General features: G+C 40.1%; 1 protein-coding gene and 1 long non-coding RNA gene across 4 annotated transcripts in view; one reads left to right on the top strand and one right to left on the bottom strand.

Annotated features, from left to right (window-relative positions):
* Positions 1–19,509, bottom strand: part of LOC121720076 — a 22,202-nt gene extending 2,693 nt beyond the window's left edge. The window contains exons 1-2 of the long non-coding RNA XR_006034437.1: positions 19,377–19,509; positions 13,938–13,944 (exon numbers count right to left, since the gene is read on the bottom strand). This is a non-coding gene — a long non-coding RNA (uncharacterized LOC121720076). The remainder of the gene's footprint in view (positions 1–13,937; positions 13,945–19,376) is intronic.
* si:dkey-238d18.4 (GTPase-activating protein gyp7) lies at positions 3,820–26,493 on the top strand. Of its 3 annotated transcripts, none has more exons than XM_042105907.1 (11): positions 3,820–3,906; positions 5,098–5,276; positions 10,028–10,213; positions 10,444–10,562; positions 10,671–10,774; positions 11,406–11,473; positions 12,376–12,522; positions 12,670–12,760; positions 13,200–13,348; positions 14,252–14,393; positions 25,477–26,493. In XM_042105907.1, the coding sequence occupies exons 1-11, from the start codon at positions 3,827–3,829 to the stop codon at positions 25,637–25,639; spliced, it is 1,428 nt and encodes a 475-aa protein (XP_041961841.1). In that variant the 5' UTR covers positions 3,820–3,826; the 3' UTR covers positions 25,640–26,493. The 3 variants fall into 3 exon arrangements, with proteins under 3 accessions (XP_041961841.1, XP_041961842.1, XP_041961843.1); XM_042105908.1 differs by lacking the exon at positions 3,820–3,906 and adding an exon at positions 4,623–4,820 and having other exon boundaries at positions 10,028–10,300; XM_042105909.1 differs by lacking the exon at positions 3,820–3,906 and having other exon boundaries at positions 4,627–5,276; positions 10,028–10,146.

The following is a 26,493-nucleotide window of genomic DNA, read 5'->3' as shown; positions in this document are numbered from 1 at the left end:
TGTTAACTATTATATATTTATGATTAAATATGCTGAGTTAAATTATAAAAATGAATTTATTTGTATAATTAAACATTATTTACATATTTTAAATAAATTGCCAGATTTTCTTCTGTTAGTACAGCGTCATTGCAGCATAGTGTGCTAAAATACATGTTGAGATTCAATTACAGCTGAAAATAAACACATTTTGGTTAGATATTTGTGATTATTTGCAATAGATAGGCCTAATATCAGAATTTGTAATGGATTTCTACAGATTTATGATGTTATGACTCAATTTGCAACCCTGTTACAAAAACATTTTTATTAAAACAAGGATAAATAATGGTAAGTAATTTTGCTATCACACAAAAAATTACATCAATAGTCCTTAGAACAGCTTATATGATTATATGCACAATGTATCTGAGCATATTTGAGAATAGATACTGGAATTATAAAGAAAAACTGTATGTCACTGTTCAAATGGAAGATAATTAAGCCTTTGATAGTTAGTCTAATTAACATATATAATATATATTAACAATCTTACCTGAAATCATATGACTATTCAGTGTAAAATGATTTACTGAAAAATATTTTAAAAATTTACTTTTTTCATGCTATTTTGTATTTGTAACAGGGTTGCGTAACTACATGTACACAGCAAATAAAACATATGAGGTGGAAAAAGTACCGTTGATGCCTTAGCTTGACAAATCATATAATTTAGTAGTTTATGACCTATATTTCTTAGATATTCAACATAAAATGTTAAAATAGAAAATAATTATTTAAGAAGTGTAAATGCCAAAATGTCCTCTAATTCTGGAATGTCCCCTAAACTTCCAGTGAGTCTATTTGAAATTTTCACCACACATTATTAACACACATATAAAAAATCCAAACATAAGAGTTATGTGTAATAAAGTGGAATGACACAGGAAAAAAGTATTGAACGTGCCTACTGAAATTTCTTCAATACTTTGTGGAAAAGCCTTTGTATGTAATGACAGCTTCAAGACATTTCCTGTATGACAAAACTTATTAGTCGCAGTATCAGGTGTGATTTTGGCCCATTGTTCTAAACAGATTCCATGGGTCCCTCTTGTGAATCCTGCTACACACTAGGAGCATGAACATGGCTGCCTTAGCTGCTGGCTGCAGCAACTCGAGCTAGGACCAAAGTCCTTTTAGGCAAGTACCTCCACTCTGCGGCCATATTGCAACGCTTTTTGGGCACTTATCGGGCATCTATTTCGGCAGAAATGCGTGTGCGTTCACGACACCAATTTTGCTCCAGCGGTGAGATCACAACAGATGATTGGCACGATGTCTTCATAGCACACCACATGATTGGCTCAATGTATTCACAACACACCACATGATTGGCTCAATGTATTCACATGTTGACGTTTTGCCGCGGAAGGGTTGTGATATGTGTAGACAACTGCGTTACAAACTAACCCCATGCATTACTATGGAGGATTTTTTGAGTGCTGTATCTCCTCGTTAGAAAGTCTCTGGTAAAACTGGTTGTTCTGGTACCCCCCCCCCCCAAAAAAAAAAGTAACTAAGTAACTTTTACTTAAAGTATATTTTAAATGAACTAGCCTACTTTTTACTTTTACTTGAGTAGCCTACATTTTCAGATCGGTATTTTAACTTGTACTTTAGTAATATTTCATCAAAGTATTGGTAGCCTACTTTTACTTGAGTACAATATTTTCATACTTTTTCCACCTCTGACATTACCTACGATCAGGGTTGGGTCAGATTACTTTGAAATGTAATCCATTACTGACTACAAATTACATGGCAATTTTTGTAATCAGTAACGTAATCAGATGGATTACCAAAAACATGTAACGTAATCTGATTACTTTAGGATTACTTTTAGATTACTTTAATAAATATGCCCATTAAGTAAAAGACACCACCACAGAATTGATGAAAGATGCACAACTCAGCTTAACCTTTATAAGGGCACACCTGGACAAAGAATTTAGCTTTCGCTGGATTTTTTTGACCCAGGGACATGGCCTGAGATTGGCATAAAAAGGGAAGCATTAAACCCAAATGACACCATGTCCATTTCAATTGTGGGGGTGAGAAAATTATTATTTTGGGACGTTTTTCAACCAGGGGGACCTGGTGACTTTCTCAAAGTAAACGTTAACACTAAAACAAGAGGCTAGGAGGAAAAGATCAGGCAGTGTGCCTAGAGACCTGCCCCAATAGTATGTAAGTTAGTAAGTAAGTACAGTATATCTTTTGATTGTGTGAGCGACATTTGGTCTCTGCATTTATCCCAATCCGTGAATTATTGAAGTCGAACCGGCAAGCCCAAAGGCCGAAGCCCTAACCAGTAGGCCATGGCTGCCCCAAAAGGTAGCATTTGAACAATAAACCACACAATGATCCAAAACATACAGCCAAACAAGGCAAGAAATGGTTAACAGAGAACAATATCAACATTTTAGAGCGGACCTCAATCCGTCAAAAAAGTGAGCACAAGGCCAAAGTGATGGCAAATAATCGTTCCTGCCTCAAAACCCAGATTGCTGCTAAAAAGGTGCAGTCTACAATCATTGTGGAGACATGAAGTGGCTTAGTGGGTATTATATGAACCATTTTGAGAGCTGTGGTGGTAAATAAAGATGTTTCCAGTGATTGTTTAAAAAGGGTATGAATAATTTTGAACACGCAATTTTTAATAAAAATGTTAAAAAAGATAAAAAAACATTTTTTTTGATTCCATGTTTTTACCACATTGTCTTGCAACCTTTTGGTATATGCAAGTGTCATTTTAATTAAGAACAAACATATTGGTCAAGAGAAAATCAATATTTGCCAGGGGTATGAATAATTTTGTTCTTAACTATATCTTAAAAAGTCTAAAAAGTGAATATCCGAATGAACTGCTTGTCAAATTAAAAGATAGCTAGGCTTTCCTAAAAAAGTTGCATTATTTGCATGATAAAATGTAATCAGGTAATCCCCAACCATGTAACTGTAATCTGATTACCCATTTTTTTTATTGTAATCTGGGCTGATTATAGTTACTTGATTTTTGTAATCTGATTACGTAATCCAGATTACATGTAATCCGTTACTACCCAACCCTGCCTACGATTACACTCAGTAGGATAACTATATCACAGCTGGTGCTGCGCAGCGCCAATAGCTTATGACTTGGTGAAGTGAACAGTGTTTTTCCCAGTGTTTTTTTGATGCATTCTAGCTACTGTCAGTGACGCGAGAGAACTAGTCAGAAGTTATTAGGGAAGTGCGGTGTAAATTATTTATAATTAAAATTAATTCGTGCGTAGTGCCGGTGTCATTCATTTATTTTACATGTCTTACAACATAAATACATGCATTCACAGTCTATTGAAGTCAGATATGAGCATACAAAGACGCTTAGAACTCATGGTAGCACAGTAATGTGAATCGCGGACTATCCTACAACCAAAGAAAGTAAGGAGATTATTTGTAGGCCTACTGCATTAGCCAAATAAAGGACGGGACTGCACCCTTCACAAACCGTAAAAATGAAGTTTATTAGTTTTACAGTTGACTACAGTTGACAGTTCACCATCAGTCCACACAAACAATTCTGGTTTCCTTGCACTAGCCATTTTCGTTGTAGCCTATCCTGTCTGTTTGTAAGCCTACAGCGCGCAAGCTTTGGTCAATTTTTGTAAAGAAACAGTGCCACCTATAGGCCTGGGATATGAAGTCGTGTTGAGATGGATCCGTTTGGACGCAAATATTCTTGATACGATTCCAGGGAAGATAGAGGAAAAAAGATCGGTTTGGTACGTGTGGACTAGGCCTTAAGATGCATGTTCATGGTCTGAGCATGTTCAGGAAACACAGAAAACCAAACATTGTTTGTAAGGTCAATGGTAGAGAACCTTGGTAAGTACAGTACATGTGTCCATTGTTGCATTCATATGTCCATGTTTTGCAAACACATTGGCAATCTGGTTCCCCCGAATGTCTGACTTCCGGTCAAAAGTTTGGGGTCACTTAGAAATTTCTATTCCACTCCAATATAGACTATCAGTTGCATTGGGTTTTTTTTTAAGCAGGGCAGCATTTTTCAGATTACATTATATGCTACATAATTACAAAAGGGTTCTCGAAGAAATAAATGTCTGACATTATCAGCAACCATTCATCCATGTTCCAAAGGCACATTCTGTTTACTAATCTGATATCATTTTAAAAGGCTAACTGAGAAGACATTGGATTACCCTTTTGCAATTATGGAAGCACATAGCTAGTAAACGCATAATGTAATCTGAAAACTGCTGCCCTAAAAAAATGCAACTGACCTCAGCTGGTATTTTTGTTTTTAATGGAGTGGAATGGAAATTTCTAAGTGATCCCAAACTTTTGACCGGTAGTGAACACAAACTATAATACTTTTTGGATTTTCACATATAGTTGGTCATAAGTAGGCTACAGTCAATAGGTGTACAAGCTAGTCACAGGTATTAATGGATTTATAGAAAAAATCATCCAGCATTCAGTGACTTCACTTATGTCAACCCCACTCCAGAATTAATAAGGCTACATTGTTGTTTGGGACAGATTAGGCCTAGGCTACATTAGGGTAATTGTAAGGATAGTTCTACAAACACAAACTCTCTGAGACACTTCAGAGCAGACCTAAGGGCATGTCTGTTGAAAGCAGGCATTCAGGGAGCACAGAGAATCCGCTTTAAAACCGAGGCAGAAAACATTGCTGAGACTGTCACATGACATGAGCGTGCAGTCGAAGAAGCCAGGACTAACGAAGTGGAAAGAGCTAAAACGAGATAAGTTTTGTGAGGACTTCAAATGCTTTTTTATAATGTAGAGAGCATGCATGTCAGCTAACTTTACCAGAATTCAAGGGCGTTAGTCCTTTATATCCAGCAATCTCATTCCCATTTTTAGCGACAACAATTTACTTAATTTATGTAAAAGCTAGCCAAGGAACTTATTTGTTTTATTATTGTGCCGACCATTTTGGTAATTGCGTACTTAATGCCAGTAGGCTAATTGCGTAGCCTATTCGATGACTATTTGCTGCTGTGTTGAAGTAATTAACACTACTTTCAGGGATAAAACGGTAGTGTTATCGATGAATGACCCTGGTCACAATCAGAGAAGGCGTCTACGACAATGTGCCTCCGTCATCTTACCTGTGCCATCACTTCAATCCATACCACTACCTGGTATAATGGATCCAGATGGCCGTGTTGATGAATCTAGGCTGCGGAAGTACATTTTTAAAAACGGTAAGAAAAAATGGTTTTATAATAGTATTGTTTCAGTTGTATAGAGATCACATCGACTCATTTAAGTTGCCCAAGTTTTTCACTCACTCAGGCCTTGTTACAGGCATAGTCTATCCAGTAGTAGAAGTCATTTTTAGCCAAGTCAAATAAAGTCGTGGTAATTTGTTGGGCCAGTTGCATTCAGATTAACATTTTCTCGGGTGTAGGCCTATGCTTGAGGCGCAAGTGGCCAATCCTTACAGTAGCCTATTCCTATCTATATGTCTTTAAATAACATCAACATAGCGCTGCCTCGTAGGCCTATCTCCAAATATTATTTTTTTATTATTATTTGATGACGCAGTATTGGATTCTTTTGTAAAAATCGATGTGTTTTTCAATTTCCTTAAAATGAAATGGATTTAAATGGATTTAAACCTATTGGGTTTCTACCTGACAGCAGCGATAGTCAACATTACTATCAATAGTCTACATGTTTCAGAAATGATATTAACTAAAAGAAATGTTGAGTATTATAGGCCTACTTACTGTATTGCTAATGTAAATGCCACACATACCTAAGTTTGCACAACAATGTGTAATCTAAGCCACACTCATCATCATACAGTATTTACTACAGGTTCACAAAATTTCCACATGCAAGACAGGACCTGCTTCACCGTTCACACCCAATCGAAGTACAGCACCATCCACAAACCCTGGCTCACTGAATGCTTGCTCACACAATACACATCTTGTAAAAATCATCATCCACACAGCCCATACACACCATCATAAAGCACCTTTTTGTGAATTCTGAAGTGAGTTGGATTTCAAGTATTTGTCAATTTTCTCTTATGTTTCTGACATCCAAGCCCCTTCCTTAAAAAAACATAATTGAAAGGAGGAAGGGATGCAAGGCGGATGAAGGAATCTACGAAGATCATGCATGAAAAATGAGATGTGTTTGTCTAGTGTAGTTGGTCTAGATTTATGTCTACTTATATAGCATAGATCAAAATATAGAGTTTATAGACTCCTAATACACGCTTTGAATATGTGACTTATAGTGACCGAATAATAACAATAAGACAATTATTATGTATCCATACATCAATAACTTAAGATTAAGACCAACTAGACTAGAACTTATTCAGCAAGAATAAGAAGTTGTTTAATAAATACCTAATAAATGGGTTATGATGCTTAATAGGCTATAGACCTTATTTAGCACTAATACATACAAGTAGACTATTACTTGTGTATTAATGTGTTCCCTAAAACTGGTTGTCAAAGTTGGCCCCTCAATCCAGCCAAGTTGTGGTTTATCATTTTAAAAATTCATATAGGCTATGACAACCTATTTCACCTAGCATGGAAGTGTGGTGGATTTCTATGTTCTATGACTTAAAGGATGCATGTATGGTTTTTGTAAACTTTGATATTACTGCAATTATTATGAGACTTCAAGGCCTGTACACATCTTAAGCAGATCAGGCCAGGTGTCAAAGAGTGGGGTGAATGAGTGCCCAGTGACACTGGGCCTAGACGGTCAAGAGCGAGAGGATGAGGTAATGGCTCTGTTACACCCAACTGGAAAAAAAACAGAATCAGACAGTTTTGCATATAATTTTTATGCATGATATGACAAGGGGTCCCACCAATATCCGTAACCTTGGTGGATGCTGATAGGCCAACAGGTGTCTTTCGAGGGAGGCGAGAGGGCCCAACTTCAAGGTTAAGAAGTATAAAAGATTAGAAGATAAAAGAAGCCGCAGCCATTTTGATTTCAGATCTCATCGGGGGCCGCCATCTGATGACATCTCACCTCACCCTATTGCTTGACACCTTGTCTGAACATTGTTTAGGCTGGATTATCACTGCAATACGGTGAATACAGATTCAACAGTCTTCAGAGATCTCCTGTCTGTATTGTCACCCTCAGAGGCCTTGTCCCAGAGTGCTAATTGGTAATAGTTAAGTGATAAATTGCTAGTTGGATTTTGGAAGTGGACCAGTTTTTCCACGACAGAAGCCAGCCCAAATTTAACCCCACCCACAAAATTTGAGGTCGGGAAATTCGGTCTGGGGTGCGTTTTACAAAACCATAGTTGCTAACCTGTCAGCAGATTAGTTGGTTGGCAATGGGAAATTGCATTGCAACCAACAAAGTTGCGAACTTAACAACTATGGATTTGGGAAACGCGCCCTTGGACTTGTTCCATTGAGAACAAAACAGGTGTCCTTCATGTCGGTTGTTGGCGCAGGGGATTCATCATGCATACCGGGATCCCCTGACAAATACAGCTACGCGACTTACCCTGCCACAATGCAACCCGTTTTATGACTAGGCTTTTGTCAATGTGGCTTACGCACAGATAATTTTGGTTGAACAGGTTAATTTAGGGTTATCTAAGAACAGAGGTTGCAAAAGTTGTCTTAAGCATAATTGGTTTCATTATGATGAGCTGCAGAATTTCACAGCCAAATGCTAGGTTATTAACACATAAACATATATTTCACATTGAAATATGAATCAGAACACAAGTAAAGCATTTCTATCAGGGCTCTACAGTGCGCCCATGATGCCGTGCGAGTGCAAAAAAATATTTAGGCGCACTGGTGCGAATGACTTCTAACCATGTCAATGTTTGTCTACAAAATACACCGCAACACCGAGAAACATTACTGGTGCAAACCATAGAATCACGTCGCGAATGCAGCATAGAAACTACACCTCCCATCAACGTTAGCAGTTTCGCGTTTTGACTCGCTAGTAGTCGCTTCTATCAAGTCCAAGAGCGCGCAGAAAAAGCGGAAAGTTAGACTAGCCAGCCAAGATGCAAAGATGGAAGAAATTAGTTCTTCTATCCACCGAATTCATTGGATATAGGAGGAACAGGATGAGATTCTGAGAATGCAGTGAGAGAAGGAAAGGTAACCTAACATGCCTTTTAGCCCAGTTGACGTATTGGCTGCAATATGCAAAATATAGCTGTAGCGAACCGGCACAAAAGTAGCCTCCCGTAATACTCCCATTTTATTCAAAGGTAGAATGCTACTGACAACTCCAGGCTTCCACGCATGCTTGTTTGTTTACACCGAATACAAGCTGAAGTGCAAAACGAAAGTAGGCCTAACGTTTGCCTACTCCCCCTATCAATGCAGATATTTCAAATAAAAACTAAAAGTATAAAACATATATCCTTGATTAGCCTATGTTGGGTTTTGTGGAAGAGAAAATGGACTGTTTTAGTAGTAGTATTAGGCAGTATGCAGTCAGATAGGTCACCATGGGCATATTTGGTTTAGCTATAGATGGATTCACAAATAAATAAATTAGCCTACATTTGGCAGGATACTTGATATACAGGCTAAATGCAAATATGGCAATGTATTATATTATTTTACATTAAAAAAATGTAGGAAAATAGAACAGACTGAAAATAAAGTAGGCACTGATCTTTAAAATCCTGTTTCCTGTAGCCTAAATGTTGTCAGTCATTCTTAATATTCGCAATTGGTGCACTGGCATGTTTAACTGTTAGCTGCAGTATAATGTTAGATTATGTGTAAGTTAAGTACAGAACTGACTGTGCGCCCAAATTTTTGTGTGTGCTCCTAAATTTTTTAACTTGTTAGTGTAGAGCCCTGCTATGGAATAATAGAGTACATAAAAAGGAGAGGCACTATAAGCTATTCTAAATTATTTAATATTGGAAAGAGATAAAGGAAAAGAAGGGAAAGAAAAAGATACGTTTGTGTCACGCTGCATGATCTTGTGAGGTGCCTTGGCTGATGAAGGTCTGAGACCGAAACGGTGTGTTCTATATTCTAAAAATATTTGCATGTTAATGGACAGTGTGCGGTATCTCTTCTAAAAACCACAGATGCCTTGGCCTTGCAATCTTTTTCCATACCCCGTGGTTTCACATGGCTGTCCTTGCGTAGGTGCACACTGACTGGAACCGCTCCATGGCTAGCACTTTGCGCAAATGATAATGACAATGTACCAAAAATATTTCTGTGGAAATGCATGAATTCAAGTTGCTTCCAGTAGCAGCACCTGGAATCCATGCATTTCCACAGAATTATTTTTGGAATCTGATCCCTTATCATACCTGTTCATTCGTACTCGTCGCTCGACTTATCGTGACTAAATTCAAGATGGCGGTGAATGGTAAACTTCCTGAAGGTACTGTCTGTATAAATCGTCTTGTAAATAAACTACCAGTACTTTTTCAAAGTTCTCAATGTCTCATTTTAAATGTCAAGGCCCTCAGAAGTCTACCAATGAAGTATGGAGTACTTTGAGCCTCATAAATGGTGTAAAACAGTGATTTATTTGCATGGCTAGGCAGATGCCCGATAGCCTGGGTGTTCCCATGCTGCCTTGCGCGCGATTTGATTCACGCTGCTAAGGCAGCCTGGAGACCATGGAGCAAATTTTCGCCTGAGATAGGGAACCAATCACAGAACAGGTGGGAAAGCAAGACGATGATGAGCTATGCACAGACGCATTTGATAGACATCCGTGGCACCCAATAAACGGATCTGGGCATTTTTTTCAAATACGAGAAAATGAACGTTTGGTTCCCAGACCACGTCTCATTGAGAAGTGGTGGCGCTAGCCAGGCTAGATGCCCGAGGCACCCCCATCAAAAAACTGTTGGTAGCATCGGCTAACTAGCGCCAGATTTCTGAGTGCAGGGGACAAGCCGAGATGAGCTATGAGACATACGTTCACGTTTGTGCCTTTTGTTTAACTACAGGTGGTGTGTTGCCCCGAGAGCGGGCACAAGTATGGCAGTTTTTATTCGGCATGTACCCCAGCAACTCCACAGCTCGGGAGCGTCCTCTGATTCAGGAGCAAATGGTTGCTCGCTATCAGGTCATGAAGAAAAAATGGCAACATGTTTTTCCAGGTGCTGTGTGCTTGCAGCTCAATGGTACAGATGGTACACACAGCTTACTTCTTACTCCAGTGATCGTATCATTTTGCCATTGCACATCCCAATTGAACTTTTTTGTGCAGACAAAGGAGTGTATGTTATTACATTTTTGTTTCTTTATTACTTATTGGTCTCTCAGATGGAAACATAGATATGAAGCTTTAAAATGTGAAATGTGTATATATCACTCCTATATGTTTGTCTATATTATCCTCATTCGATTCTTTGACAAATAGCTGAGTTGGTAGCTGCAGTGAAGTTTTTTCACCAACGGCAGATACAAATTCAAAATGAGGCTTCTCAGCTGCCTGAAGAAGTGCGTGAGAGGATGTCATTTTTAGAGCTTCAAGCTCAGGTAAAAAAAGAATATGGTATATAACATTACTTGTAGTATGTTGATAGTAATGTTTCTTCATGTTGAAGGTGTATGAATTCTGCTCTTTCCAATTTCTGTAAAATGCAGGTATTATTGCAACGTGTTACCTTTAATGTGGCAGAACTACAGGAAGCCATCCGAATCATTGATAAGGACGTTCCTAGAACTGACAGAGACCTTACCTATTACCTGTAAGTAGGGCAAAACTAGAAATTGGGGGCTTTTCAGGCAGAGTTGCGCAGTTAGTAAACATCACTCCACAATGCTGAGCATGTCTGTCTCCTGTGTTCGATAATGTGGATTTGAATTCAGTACAGGACTTTAACAATTACTGTAAACTGGGCTTTTTTACAGAAAGGTATCTTGTCAGTTAATTTTGATAGAGGCTATTCAATTTGTATTCAGGCCCAAGTACTTGGCTTGAAGGCCTTGTATTGTGATTTTCTGTACATATTTCTGGATTTCACCTTAGATTACTCTCCACCTCCACCCCAACAATGTTCATCAACAATTTAAAAACATCATAAATACAAGTGCTATTTGGCACACAGTACATCTCATCAAGATTTGCATTGAGCAGCGATAATTTATAATCAGTTTATAATAGGTGCTTTCTTGTCATTTCATTATTGTGTGCATATATGCCTATTTACGTTGCAATTATTCTTGCTGCCTCCCCTGAATATTTTGTATGTATTCAATCAATGAGGAACTTCTCTCAACAGAGCCATAAAGGTGCACAGGCTTCTTTGATTGCATTAGAGGGCTATTTTGATAGGTTGGCCATATTCCTTTGAGGTCACGGGTTGTTTTTGCTTTCAGGGATGAAGGCCTGGGAAATCTCCTTGTGTTGCGAGATATTCTCATCACATATGCTGCTTTTCATCCAGGTACTGGATCTCTGTTGACTAAATACAGCTGTGCTCATAAGTGTAAATACCCTGTACATACACATGCTGAACTTGACTAAAATTGATCTTAATGCCTTAATTTAAAAAATGAGGAAAAATCCAACCTCTAAGGACACCAGTTTTCTTTGTGAATAAATAATGTATCGTAAATAAATAAATGTCCTTAAAATACAGGGGGCATAAGTATACTTACCCCTATGTTAAATTCCCATAGAGGCACATTTACACATTTCACATATTTTGTCCGTGGTCGACTGACTTGTTCAATGACACAAAAGTGTAATGATGAAGTGCTTTAAATCATTAAAGTGTACAGCTATGGGATATTCACAATCATTATGCCTTTGCGTTCACTAATGTGTTGTTTTAACTGCCTTGTAGTTTTGCATACATTTACTAGCCCACATGGACAACTTAGCGTGTAAACGACATGTGTGGAGTCGCAAGTGATGACACTTTTAATTGGAAATTATTTATTATTGTGAGGTTGGTGAAAAGTGCTCGCTTTGTGGATTATTGTACTGTGTAATGCCACAACAGTAGTTGCCATTTGGTAATGGGCATAGGAGTCTCTGCGATGATGCTGGTCTGCTAGGCTTATATCACGCAAAATCTGCATGGACCAGTATGTCTCTCAAATTTCTTTCACATTTACTAAAAGAGGCATGCATTTACAATAAGAGGCATGTCTTTCATAATTGGTACGAGTTCAGGATCTGATTATGATCTGATTCAGCACTATCTAAAAATAAACTTTCTCTCCTGCTTAGGTAGATCTCAGTGGTTACGTAATAATCTGGTTGTTCCTAAATCATTTTATCACTGAAAATTATTATGTTCAATGTATTAATTGGATTTCTTTGTGATTGTGTGTGCTCCAGACGTGAGCTATGCCCAGGGTATGAATGACCTATGTAGCCGGTTCCTTGTGGTGTTGGACTCTGAAGTGGAAACCTTCTGGAGCTTCTCGTGCTACATGGAGAATTTTTCGAAAGACTTTCATGCTGACGGTCTACACCGTAAGATTGGTGTGTCTCATCTTACACTGCAGTGTCATCAGTTATTAATACCAACTATATATTCAGAAAGTATTCAGATTCTTCAGATTGTTTTACATTTTGTTATATTGCAGCATGTGGTTATAGGCTATTTTTTCATCATGTGATGCCCCTCAGAACTGGAAGCAGCCTTGTTAAAAGAATTGGATCCTCTACTCCATGCTCATCTTGTCACAGACAACATGGACCGATTCACCTTTTGTCATAGGTATTGTCTCTCTTCTCTTTCTCAACTTTAAGTCTTCAATCAAATGGATATGGGAAAGCTTTTTATTGGATTTCAGGGGCACCATGTTGCAGATGATTGATTGTTTGTCTAGATTGTTTGATAGAAGAAATTCCGAGGCACCAGTTAGACCAGGGTGTGGCTCATTTTAAGTTACAGTCAAGATGTGTCAACAGTCAAGATGTGCAAGTGTTGACCATTACATAGGAAGAGACTATTCAATATTGATTAATAGTTGATATTAACACAGGAAGAAATAAATATCAATACATTATATATATGTGTATATATATATATATACAATACAATTACTCACAACTTACTTGTCTTTTTGTTATTGTGTCTTGTTTGTGGAGCGCTTTGGGTTGCACATAAAACTGACTTGACTAGACTTGACAAGTGTTCTCTCCCTCTCCTGTAGATGGTTGTTGCTGGGCTTTCAGCGGGAATTTGAGCATTGTGAGGCACTCCGTCTTTTTGAGGTCCTGCGATGTGATCATCTTGAGCTCATTTCCCAACAGGTGGAGCGGGCTCGTTATCAAGAACGGCTTGTCCAAAATCAGACCACAGGTAAGACTCTAAATTTGATCTAAGACGGGCTCTGACAATACACTGATAGCGACAGAGAATGTCTAATAAGTAGACAGGCTCTGATAGCGCTTACTTTCACTTCCTAGTCCCGCAACTCTTTGTTTCCACAATGAACATGAGCCCCTCAGCAATGGCTAGTTTATTCCCTGTTTGGGATGGGAAAGTGTTGATTTGAGTGGGGGAAGCTATTGCCTCAATATAAAGTGTCTGTATTGCAGTGTAATTATTATTTAATTATAAATATGTTATTATTGTCAAATATGAAATATATGTTGAATTATGCTCCATGTATGTTGGTGATCTATATGCAATGTGTGATAAAGCATTGTATAGAAAAGTTACTAGTTACAGTATATTGGTATCTACCAACTAGAGGATGGTTTTATTTAAAGCGAGGGATTTTTGCCCTCAGGGTGTCTGGAGTGTATCAGCTTGCTGAGAGGTTATATACGGAGAATTGTTGGATTTGAGAATTTTGCTAGTACTTTGAAAAACCTGTTGGTTATTTTATTTTTTTGGGGAAGTCTTTTTTTTTTGGCAGTGTGCCGGATTACGTATTTTATAGCACTGTAAATCTGCACTTTTCACCACAATCCACGTTTGCTGTTTGCTGTGTCTTCACCCCATTACCACCCAACTTCAGTGTGTCCTTGTCATCACCATCCTGTGTGGATGTGGGCTGGAAGTTACATTTTTCACAAAGACATTAATCACAAGTTTGACGCACATTTCTACCTGTTAAAAATGTACCATTTTTTCACATGTTAATACTCTTCTCAGCATAGACAGGATATGCTTGCTCTCTACAAGCAGAACTGCTGCAGCGGATGGTGGTGGCTATGACTGATTTATTATTGTTAAATGGCTATTTTATTTCTGTAGAAGACAACCCAGGCGTGGAGCCACAAGCCATCAACACAGAATACACATTTGAACTCTTCATCTGTGCTACCATCATACTGGACAACAGGGACATATTACTGAACTGCAGAAATGATGTGCAGCTCATCCAGTTTACCAACAGGTATGCAGTTGATTGTGCTTGTGTGTGGTTGTGTTTTAACATGTATTATACTATGTTACACTGAAGTTAACTTACTCATTATTTACTTATTATTATTCGGCTCTTCATAATGCTGCAGAATGCTCCATTCACTTGAATGGGCCTTCCCAATGTTTGGAGGTCTGATATTTATTGATAACAGACCAATTGCTAAGTATAACAGATCGCTGTCAAGGAAAATGGGTGTGCTTCTTATTGATGTCTTTCATATCACTCCCCAAGTAGTCTGGTCACTCCTTGCAATGGAACTTCATTCAAAAGTGAAAGCAGACGGTTGATCAGCTGTGTTCTAAAGAATGTTTGATTCAAGTTCAAAGAACTATTTGTTTCTCAGCAAAAGCCACAATGAAACGGTAACAAATAAATTAGTCATATCATGTGGAGTTTATTTTTCTGTTTTGGCAAGTAGCCTGTTGACAGCTCCCCTTAAGTATGGAAGCATATGTGTAGCTTAATTCAAATGAGAATGCAATCTGCAATATGCAATTCAAAAAGACATTACATTATGCAATTGCCAATTCATTATGCAATTTAATATTGCAATTTGCAATAATTTCCAACAAATTGTATTTTAATCTGCAAAGTGACAATGCAATCCTAAAATCAATTTGGTTAAAAAATGGAATAAACATGGATTGGATTGCATTCCATTTTGCCATGGTACTTCAGTCTCAAAATTCAAATGGAAATTCGTTTTGCATTTCAATTTTCAATATTCAGTTTCATCATTTAACTGTCAATTCGTTTTGCAATTTAATATTCAAAGTGCAATGTAGGATTGCATTTTGAAAACATATTTGGCAAAACTGACAATGCCAGCCTGAAAACATTTTGGATTATTTTGGGCAAAATGTTTTGCCATCGTTTTGAGACATTTTATTCAAATGGAAAAGAAATAGCGCCCCCCGTGATTGCATTGCACTTTGCCACGCTCTTTGTGTTGCAAAATTCAAATGGCAATTTGATCTGCCAAACGCACTGCAATCTGTCAAGTCACTTGTCAAGGCGGGAACTAGGCTATGTCACTTCCATGTTTACGTCTTACCCAAAAAAAAGCTCACCGAAAAAGAAGAAGGGTTCACTGGCCTGTTCTTCTTCTTCAGTGAGTTTTTTTTAGCAGTTTGCAAACGGAGTGCATTATCACCACCATCTGCTGGACTGAGGTGTAATGGCAAGTGCACCCCTCAGCCTCGTAATGGCCGCCGGGTGAATAAGGCGAATAGGGTGGGTATATCACTGGAGGAAATAGAGGGTTACCTCTCCTATGGGCTTAAGGTGAGGGATATTGCGGAGCTCTTTGGAGTTCACAGGACAAGTAGGGCTAGATCGCCCACTAGTGTTAATTTTGTCACCTATTTTTAATTTAGTCTTAGTCCTTTTTAGTCTGTCATATTTACTCATTCAAATATAATTTTTGTTAGTCAAGTTTTAGTCGACTAAAAGTCTCGTCGTTTTAGTGAAAAGAAAACTAAAGGTATCTTAGTCAGTTTTAGTCAAAACATTTTAGTCTATTTTTTTATAACAAATTATTTCTGATTACCATTTGAGTCAAATAGTGTTTCACACATCTTAATTTTCCAACAATATTGCGTGTCCACAGGGCTACTCTGTTATAATTACTCATTCTGAAAAACAGAATTGGGTATTGTTCTAGCAATATAAATGGCATAGAAATGCATGGTATTTCCATAACCGTGAGATACGCGCTTCACAATGATGGCAATGAGTTTTTCACAGACATTAACCAAGACAGCCCAGCAGCAATCTATCTAACATAACACCTATTTGAAGTAGGCTACCATTCATTTGTTGTCAAATACTGAAGTTGTGGGAAGTGTACATAGCTTAAACTTTTTGTTTCTTTCGTCCCCTGTTTAATTTGTTTCATGAAAATTTGTTTCATGAAACAACCCATGTTCGACTTCTGCTCCAATAACTCCTGAACAGTTTTGTTCAGAGCTGAATATGCGACTGTATTTGACAGAGGACAGATGTAGGTTGCTAGTGACAAATATTAGCTGTCAGTGTTGTACGATATCCCCCGTGCCTGTGTAACCTGCGTTTTGTTGAACCTGCACGATTCAGCCCTGCACACACCCGGACTCGAACCCGCGAACAGCAGAACCTCGGATCGGGAGGCGAGCGCGCTAACAATTGAGCCAATAGCCCAGGCTACTGGCTCACATGCCAGCAGCACTCTTGAGGCGTCGGGGAGTGAGGTTTATCAACGTTCCACAAGCACAGCTAAGCTAGCTGGCATCCGTTACACTTGTTTCATTCGTTTCATGTGTTAGGACTTGCAGGCAAGGACCCAAATGCAGACCAGAAACTTTCGTGGTTCAGTTTTATTGTTGCAGCCAGACAGCAACAGAGCAAAGCACAAGAGATACAGTCCAAACACGAAAAGTTCCAAAAAGGGCAAAGCACAAAAGATACAGGCTGAGTATCCAAAACACAGGCAAAAACACAAAAGTTCAGGCAAAAACAGGCAGAGTATCTAAAAACAGAAAATCACAAAAGATCCAGGCAGAATATCCACAGAAGACAAGAAACACAACTTTGATAGACACAGCGTTATCCTCACCAAAATCAGTTACAACCAGACAAAGAACAGAAAATAAACTGAACTTTAAATACTAGGTGGTCTAGACAGAGACAAATCATTGGGTGAGAACAAACAAGGGACAGGAGAAATCAATACAGATAATAAGCAGACTGATGAACAGCACAGGTGTGGGCAGAAAGTGGCGGTAAAAAACAGGGAGTGGCAAGTTGGAGGTGGGATTCAGGCCACAACAAAGACACATGGCATCAAAACATAAGATGTCAGACAATACACAAACAGTCCAGCAGGACGGCCAGAGTCCCTCAGTACTGACAATACCCCCCCGCTTACAGACGCCTCTAGGCGTCCCCTTGGGTGAAACAGGGTGTTGGTGAAGGAAGTCCGTAATGAGAGTCCGGTCAAAAATGTGCCGAGCCAGGACCCAGCATCTCTCTTCGGGACCATAGCCCTCCCAGTCCATTGGAGTCCCCGGTATACAGTTGTTTTGCAGAAGGTGATTTAGAGTAGTATAAATTAAATACAAATATTTGCAGTGTATTAGCAGTTACCTTATAAGAGCAGAACGAATATGGCTATGTAATATGAACAATGTATGAACAACATGTACAGATATGTGCAATGTAGTGGCAGTACTATTATAGAAGTAGTAAGAACAATGATATATGCAGTGTATTGTGTTACAGAATATGTTACAGAAAAATGGAATAATTCTTGAATTTCCCCTTGAGGATCAATAAAGTATCTATCTATCTATCTATCTATCTATCTAATAAATATGGATATTTAGTATGAACCATATAGACAGATATGTACAGTATGTACAGCTATGTGCAGTGTGGTAACAGTACCATTGTAGTACAGAAACAGTAACATATAATAGTATTAAGAATAAGTGTATGTGCAGGATGAAGAGCAGTAGAATATGGCTATGTAATGTCTAAGTCTAAGTGTAATTATAGTATGTACATTTGTAAATGAATAGACACTATGGGTGGGATAGGGTAGTGCAGTTGTGGGGGGGGGGAGGCTGGGGGATGTCCGCCTCCTTGACCTTGTCAACGTTGCCATGGTCGTGGACACCTCAACAGGCACAGGCAAGGAGGCATCAGGCAGGAGCGGGGCGGGGGGTGATGGGGGCTAGTTCGTTGGATGTCACCGGGCTAGGGGATGTCCGCCTTTTTGTTGTCCCTGTCAAGGTTGCCATGGTCATGGACACCTCAACAGGCACAGGCAAGGAGGCATCAGGCGGGGCGGGGGGTGATGGGGGCTAGTTTGTTGGATGTCACCGGGATGCAGAGCTAGAGTTCAGTAGGGTGACAGCCGCAGGAAAGAAGCTTCCTCTGAACCTGCTGGTTCGGATGCGGAGAGACCTGTAACGCCTCTGGAGGGGAGTGGGGAGAACAGTCTGTGGTTGGGGTGAGAACAGTCTTTGATGATGCTGCGTGCCTTACGCAAGCATCGCTTGCCCTGGATGGCATTGATGGAGGGGAGTGAGGAACCGGTGATGCATTGGGCAGTTTACACCACCTTTTGCAGTGCTTTCCGGTTGTGGGCAGAGTAGTTGCCTTACCAAAATGTGACACAGTTGGTGAGGATGCTCTCGATGGTGCAGCGGTAGAAGTTCACCAGGATCTGAGGAGACAGAAAGAAGAGATGCTGGTGAGCCTTTGATCAGGGTAGAGGTGTTGATGGTCCAGGAGAGGTCCTCAGAGATGTGGACACCCAGAAACTTGAAGCTGGTGACATGATCCACCTCAGTCCCGTTGATGAGAATGGGTGTGTGTGTGCTAGCTTTAGACTTCCTGAAGTCCACAATGAGCTCTTTGGTCTTCTTGGTGTTGAGAGCCAGGTTGTTATCAGTGCACCACGATGTTAGGTGCTGGACCTCCTCCCTGTAGGCCATCTCATCGTTTTTGCTGATGAGACCAATCACCGTAGTGTCATCTGCAAACTTGACAATGGTGTTAGAACCAGGTGTGCAGTCGTGGGTGAAGGAGTAAAGGAGAGGGCTCAGCACACATCCCTGTGGTGCGCCGGTGTTCAGGGTGATGGTTGAGGATGTGTGATTATCTAACTTAACAGACTGAGGTCTGTTGGTTAGGAAGTCCAGAATCCAGTTACAGAGAGAGGTATTGATGCCCAGTTCACTGAGTTTCGTGACCAGTTTGGAGGTGATGATGGTGTTGAATGCTGAACTAAAGTCAATGAACAGCATTCTCACATAGGTGTTGCTATTGTCAAGGTGGGACAGGGCAGAGGAAAGTGCCTTAGAGATGGCATCCTTTGTGCTCCTGTTCTGACGGTAGGCGAATTGGAAGGGGTCCAGTGAGGGTGGTAAGCAGGTCTTGAGATGGACCAGGACCAGGCTCTCAAAGCACTTCATGATGATGGGGGTGAGTGCAACTGGATGGAAGTCATTAAGGCTTGTTGCAGTGGAGTGTTTTGGCACCGGCACGATGGAGGTGGTTTTAAAGCACACAGGGACAACTGCCTGGGCTAGTGACAGGTTAAATATGTCAGTCCAAACCTCAGTCAGCTGCACTGCACAGGCCCTGAGTCCGGAGATACCATCAGGACCAGCAGCCTTATGTGCATTAGTCCTGCTCAGTGCTGCACACACATCAGTGGTGGAGAGTGTGAGGGGCTGGTGATCTGCAGAGACCACAGCCTTGATGGCCACCTCCTTGTTGTCCCTATCAAAGCGGCCATAGAAGTGGTTCAGCTCATCAGGCAGGGAGGTGTCGTGACAGGGGGGGTGGAGTTAGTAGTTTTGTAATCTGTGATGTCCTGGATGCCACATGCGTCGGGGGTCAGAGTTGTTCTTGAAATGATCCTCAGTCTTTAGCTTGTGGTTGTGCTTGGCCTTTTTGATACCCCTTTTCAGATTAGCCCTGGATAAGCTATATGCTTGAGCATCATCAGATCTGATTGTGATGTCTCGTGCCTTCAGCAGGAGTCTGACCTCACTGTTCATCCATGGCTTCTGATTAGGGAAAGTCGTAATCCGTTTGAGGGTGGTGACACTGTTGATGTCGGAGTTGATGCAGTCCAAAACGGCAGAGGCGTATGAATCAATGTCCGTGTGGAAATCATGGGTGGCCTGAGTTTCGAACACTCTCCAGTCAGTGTTTTCAAAACACTGCTGAAGTGCCGAGTCTGCTCCCTCTGACCACACTCTGACTCTGACTGTTCTTACTGTTGGTTTCACACGTTTGATGAGTGCTGAATACTTGGGCAGTAGAAACAATGATAGATGATCTGAGTGTCCTAGGTGGGGGAGCGGAGCGGCTTTGTAGGCATCAGCTATGTTTGTGTAGACATGGTCTAAAATATGATCTCCTCTTGTGGGGCATGATACATTTTGATGAAATTTGGGCAGTGCAGTTTTTAAATTGAGTGGTTAAAGTCACCCACGACAATGAAGGCTGCCACGGGATGCAGAGTTTGTTGTTTACTGATAGCAGAATGCAGTTCTTTCATGGCAAGCTTAGCATTAGCATCCGATGGTATATAGGCTGCTTGTTGATGTAAACTGTCTGGGCAGATAGAAAGGTTTACATTTAACCATGAGATACTCTAGGTTAGCTGAGCAGTGACTCTTGGTGATGGTGGTGTCCGTGCATCACGTTTGGTTAACATAAATGCACAAACCCCCACCTCTGGTCGGTGTGGCGGAGTTTATAGGTCTCAGTGATTTAGCAATCCCTGGGATTCCGCTCATATAGATGTCAGGATTGCAGGAACCGATGTCTAAAAGTTCCTGTCGGTTGTGCGATATGTACGCTAAACTGTTTTTACCGAAAATAAAGCCCAGAGAGGCCGTAGGTTACACTGATTCTACAACAGCTAAGGGGCGTTGTTAAAACCCCCCTTTTATTGCTTTTCTAAAACTGTTACTGCCTGGCACAGTTTCATAAAGTAAAGGTACAACAACTAGAAATATAATGAGTTATTCCTAGATAATCATTCTTCCGCAATCATTCTTTCTGAAATGCGGTCAAGGTGTATGTTTATGCTGGATTTTACAGCGGCATTGAACGTGATTCAACCAATCACGATGAAGGACTGGAACTATCAGTTTTAGAAAAACAATGTGGCTAATTTCCCAGGATGTGTGTGTGTGTGGGGGGGGGGTGATTGGGTGTGTGTGCAGGGAGTGTACAGTGGGCATCGCTTTCAAATGGCCACTTCAGTCGCGCATTACGAGGCGTGAAGCTGCGTGAAGCTTTAGTACCACTTTCAGCCACTGTGTGTCGCTCTGCTACTGTACATCGCTCTGTCAGTAGCCTCACTGCCACCCCTTCTGAAAAAGCAGGAGGCTATAGCCTTTAAACAAGAGAGGAATCCCAGCCTACGAATTCAATAACAAAATAAATTATGCATAATTAAACATTACCTCGATTAAGGCTACTTGGGTATGGCTTAAGGCTTGACTACACGGTGGTAGCGAAAATCGAAATCTGCTTTTGATAGCCTACCGGTGCCGCTCCACAAAACGAAAAAATATCTTAATTTGCTGTCTACGTTATTGTCAGTGTTGGGGGTAATGCAACTACGCAAATCAAAACAGTGTCTTGTGTGATAATTGAGACAGTAGAGAAATAACTGTTCAGAATTAATCTGTAGCTTCTGCAAAACAATGTTGTACCTGTATTTGTGTGTTTGTGTGTGTGTGTGTGTGTGTAGAGGGGACCCTGCACCCTGACTGCTATTACACAGTGTTGCTTGATGAGTGTTTGTTTTTGTGCATGTGTGTATGTGTGTGTAGGCTACGTGTGTGTGGTCTCTTCCCAGCTGACTGAGGAGCAGCGAAGAGGGATGTGTGTGCCAGCAAAGAGCCACTGAAAAGGTGGCAGAGAGAGAGGTTCTGTGCAGGAGTAGCCTGCTCACACAGCCTGATAGTTGTAGGTGCAGAATAGTAGGTGCAGAATATAGGTGCAGAATATTCTGGACAATGCTTGAGTGTTCACATAGGCTATATAACAATCCACCGTGTTCAATAACGTGAATCTCACAATGTCTTAAATCGAGCTTAAAATAGAATTTGATTGAGTCGTGTAAACGAGTCATAGCCTATTCTTGCCTCTCGATTCATTTAGTTTCATTATCTTGAAATAACGTGATAATTTCATGTAATAACATGATAAATATCTTGTAAAAATGTGTAAATATCATATCTTGAAATAACATGAAATTTTCACGTTATAACATGAAAATATCATTATCTTAATGATATTAAATAATAATGTGATAATTTCATGTAATAATGTGATAAATATCTTGTTAAAACATGAAAAAGATATTGTTATAACAAGAAACTTTTCACATAATTACGTGATACTGAGCCTTTTTATTTAATTTAGTGTGGCAGCAATACGCTTCCGTAAACGGTAAAGGTCAACAAATTGATTTAAAAAGACATAATTTATGTTATTTTCTCGTTTTGGCTTTGCATCGGGTTCGCATCAGGATTTTCCGATAATGAATCTTGTGATATTGAATTTTCATTTCTCTGTGTGTACAGTAAGCTGTGCTTAAAGTTAGCTGTGACAGATTAGCCTAACGTTACTGGTTGTCATAGTTTTAACCACAAAGCCCGTCTACCTTAGGCCTATTAAATTGTTTAGTTAACACCTTGTCATTTCGCGTTTGTCCAGCTGTTCACCTCCGTGAACCTTGCGCCCCATGTCATCTAAAACATATTTCAGGATGCCATCTCACCATGAGAAAACATAACGTTATGGTGACTGTGCTAAGAGATCAAAGCTTTGGCATGCTTAGTAAACATTAGTCTTGCACATAATATTGAGCTGAATATTTAGTGGAAATAGCCTCCTGTAGCATTGCGCTGATAGATAAAAAGGGTGGCATGCACCCGGACCCCCTAGTATTTAGCCCAAAAATATTTCCTTTAAGGCCCCTTTCTATGCCTCATATTGGATTTGCCTATTGAATTTTATGAAGTGTAGGTGATGTAAATGCATACGGTAGCCAACACTATAGTACACTATAGTACTCGAACCATATACCCTGGGGGGGGTTTATTCGTGCTACGTATATTTTCCTGCTTTTTTTACCTTCGCCAATCCCATCCCTGAGGCCTATTTGCATTTGTTACTGAATGTTGCCCTGAATGCACCTTCATCCCACAGCTGATCAGGGGGTCGTTTCTAGAAAAGTTAGCAACGACGTTGCTCAACCACCATGGTACGACGCAACTTGCGACCAAACAACGACATTGTTACACCTTTTTCCAGAAAGCATCGTACCTGTGTCGCAATTCGCTACCTCCGACGTTCGAACACTGTAGTTCCAACAACATTGTTGATGATACAGCGATACATATCATTGGTGGAAACAGTGGCAACGTGTAATACCCCACCCCCTAGAAATTCTCTGCCAAGGCCTATGTTGACATTATTCTAATTTAAATCGAGTGATTAATGCTGGCATTGTCATCTGCAAAAACCTAAACCTATTTACCTAACCTAAACATTTTACTGAAGTCGACCAATATGTGTCATTATTTGTGTTAAATATCTATGTTGGAAAAAATATATAGCCTGGACGAATGGGTATCTCATATGTTATTAATTGTCTCGTGGCTTAACGGCAGCGTGTCAGTGCACTACGCACTCGGCCGGAGTTCGCATCCTATCTCTTCTTTTCACCTCTGAGTAAGAGTAGGCCTACGAGACACAACAATAGGTTTTGACCATACATATTTATGTATATAGTTACTCTACATCGAGAGACCATAGGTACAAGACATCAGTCAAAAACAATTGAATCTACGTGTCACACTAGTTTACCTGCAGGTAGCGAGAAGCAAATCTCACATCATAAGAAAATCGAACCTACAACGCTGAGATAACAAGTCACCTGCTTTAGCCACTACACCATTTATCACTGTGCTGATTTTAAGAGTCTGTGATGATTATAATACTAGCTTATCAAAAAGCAAGGCAATACTCGAATTAACATAAATAGCAAGAATGAGCCAAGTAGGGGAGTCAGTCTTAATCAAAATAAAGCTACAGGATAGATCAATCACTGAGTCACGAGATAAACATCCACTTCGTAATTTTTGGTAAGGCAGTTGTGATTTTTGGTTAGGCGCTCCGGACACCAACAGGAACTACCAAGGAACGACACAAGTGTGACTGCCTAGGGGCAATAGTTCAAACCACCAAACTTTGCGTCCTTGTTTGCGATTGAGAGTTCGAACTACCCTTTCTAGAAACACCAAATCCAAGAACGATGGAGCGAACTACCAAGGTTGCGACGCAAGTTAGCAAGCGACGCTTTCTAGAAACGAGCCCCAGAACTTTTCTCTTGTTTGTCACAACTCACATTCTAGTGGATAGAAATGTGCATATCTGCATTTTCTTTAGCCAACTTTCCATGGATATGCATAGAATATATATATATATATATTAGAGATGCACCGATATTGAATTTTAGGGCCGATAACGATAACCGATATTTATTGGTTTGTTGTGACCGATACGATAACCGATAATATTACTCTTGAAAAAAAATTGTGAAAAGTGATTTGGGGAAAGCATTTAATAAGCATAATTTTATTGCAATAATTTTACCTACCAACAAATGATGGACAGAACTCATAATAGTCCTCAATAGTACGGCAGTCAACAACATAACAGTAGCCTAGCCCTACAGTATGTGTGGCTCCTTTAAGTGAACCTGACGTCAGTGAATTGCGAGTGAGTGGCTAGAGAGTTTGAATTGTTTTCATTTAGGACTAAACGCTCATAAACGGCTCAGCTTGGAATAAGCTACAGTATAGCGGCCAAATCAGAGTTTGTGAGGGAAACTTAGGTTTAGTTTCAACTGCGGGTAACTGAATAAAGCTGTAACTCCTCAGACTGTATCTTATGTCCGTCTACTCTGTTGGGCACAACCTGCTGCAGCAAAAATGAAAGGAGTTAGCCCCGAAGGTTTTAATAACTTATTGACCTGTCTGGAATTGAAGCACGAATGGTTATGCAAATATAAAACACAACTTAGAACTAGGCCTACTTATGTACTCGCGGATCATTCACGAGAGGATTTTGAGATGCACAGATTCCCAAATGAACGCATATCCACAGATTTTGTTAGAGTGGTGAAATACATTCACACCGCTGACATTAGCTCAGTGTAGCCAGATGGACCTTACGTAGGCCTAAATTAGGACTTAAAAAAATATCGGCGCAAATTATCGGCCAGAATTCTGTTATCGGACGGATAATAATATTTTCCTTTTTTCACTTATCGGCTAATAATATATCGGCCGCCGATATATCATGCATCCCTAATATATATATATATATATTTATAATATGCAAATAGAAACCCAGCTGTTGAGGGGGGGCAGTTTTTGTACTGCATTGAGGTACCAAATAATAACATTTATTGGACTGGGATCAGTAAATATTCAGCAACCTGTTTATGTGACAACCCCTATTTTCTCAGTTTGCAGGGGACTCTTGACCTAAACAGCACACTCAAGAAGGCTGAAGAGCATTTCTTCAACTACTGCAAGCGTTCAGCCTGGGACTATCTCAACACCCGCTATCATAGTCACAGAAGTAAAGAAGAACATTTCCTTAACCAGCTTCGGAGCCTCTTCTCGTGAATTTAAAGGTAAAATGGAAAGTCTTGGGGATTTGGCTGTTGTAAATGGACTGTCTACCACATCACTATTACACCATCATTCTCAACTGCCTCTCCAACCACTCTTATGTCCTGGTTCCACCCATACCTCTCCTACCGGATATAGTTTGTCACCATCATCACCTCCAGTTCCACTCTGGCCTTAGGCAGTAATGCCATGGCACAAGGCTCTGTGCTTGGACCCATCCTTGGACCTCATCTACATGCTCCACCGATTAGATCATCCACTTTTGAATGCGATGCTGATGACACACAGCTTTATCTCTCCACTCCAGTCATCCCCCTGGCAGTCTCTTGTCACTTACTTATATGAAATAAAACTCTGGATGTCATCTCATTTCCTCAAACTCAACTGAGCTCATGGTTGTCTCCAAGGCATGTTCAGAAAGGTTTGAGATCTGCTGCTGATTGTTGATGGCTGCTCTATATGTCCATCTTTTTAAGTCTTAAATCTGGGTCTTACCCAATATCCAGGACTTCACCCTTTCCTTCAAGTCACATATAACATCTGTCCACAAAACACCATAACCAAGAAAACAGAAACACCCTTCAAGCCGTGAGCCTCTCTGCCACATATCTGGACTCAAATCAGACCTAAAACCCACCTGTTCACCTCAGCATATAGTAGCAAAGCTACCTTTACTTACGCTGCAATCTTTGCTATGTAATTAGGAAGGGTCCTTGGGTTTCATGAAGGGCACAATACAATTCATGTTATTAATATTATTGTTATTGAAGCAACTAGAAATATATGCAGCATGACAAATACAGTTGCCAAAACTGTCCCCCTTAAACATTAAAAAATATCTTTAAAAC

This window comes from Alosa sapidissima, chromosome 10 (genome assembly GCF_018492685.1).
Source record: "Alosa sapidissima isolate fAloSap1 chromosome 10, fAloSap1.pri, whole genome shotgun sequence".
NCBI classification, from domain to species: Eukaryota; Metazoa; Chordata; class Actinopteri; order Clupeiformes; family Clupeidae; genus Alosa; species Alosa sapidissima.
This window is presented reverse-complemented; position numbering and strand designations above follow the sequence as displayed.

Excerpts from the sequence above, each read along its gene's own strand:
- si:dkey-238d18.4 (XM_042105907.1), top strand. The coding sequence starts at position 3,827 with ATGCATGTTCATGGTCTGAGCATGTTCAGGAAACACAGAAAACCAAAC. Across the intron at positions 3,907-5,097 it reads GTCAATGGTAGAGAACCTTG|GGATAAAACGGTAGTGTTAT; the intron begins GTAAGTACAGTA and ends CACTACTTTCAG. Across the intron at positions 10,214-10,443 it reads GCAGCTCAATGGTACAGATG|CTGAGTTGGTAGCTGCAGTG; the intron begins GTACACACAGCT and ends TTTGACAAATAG.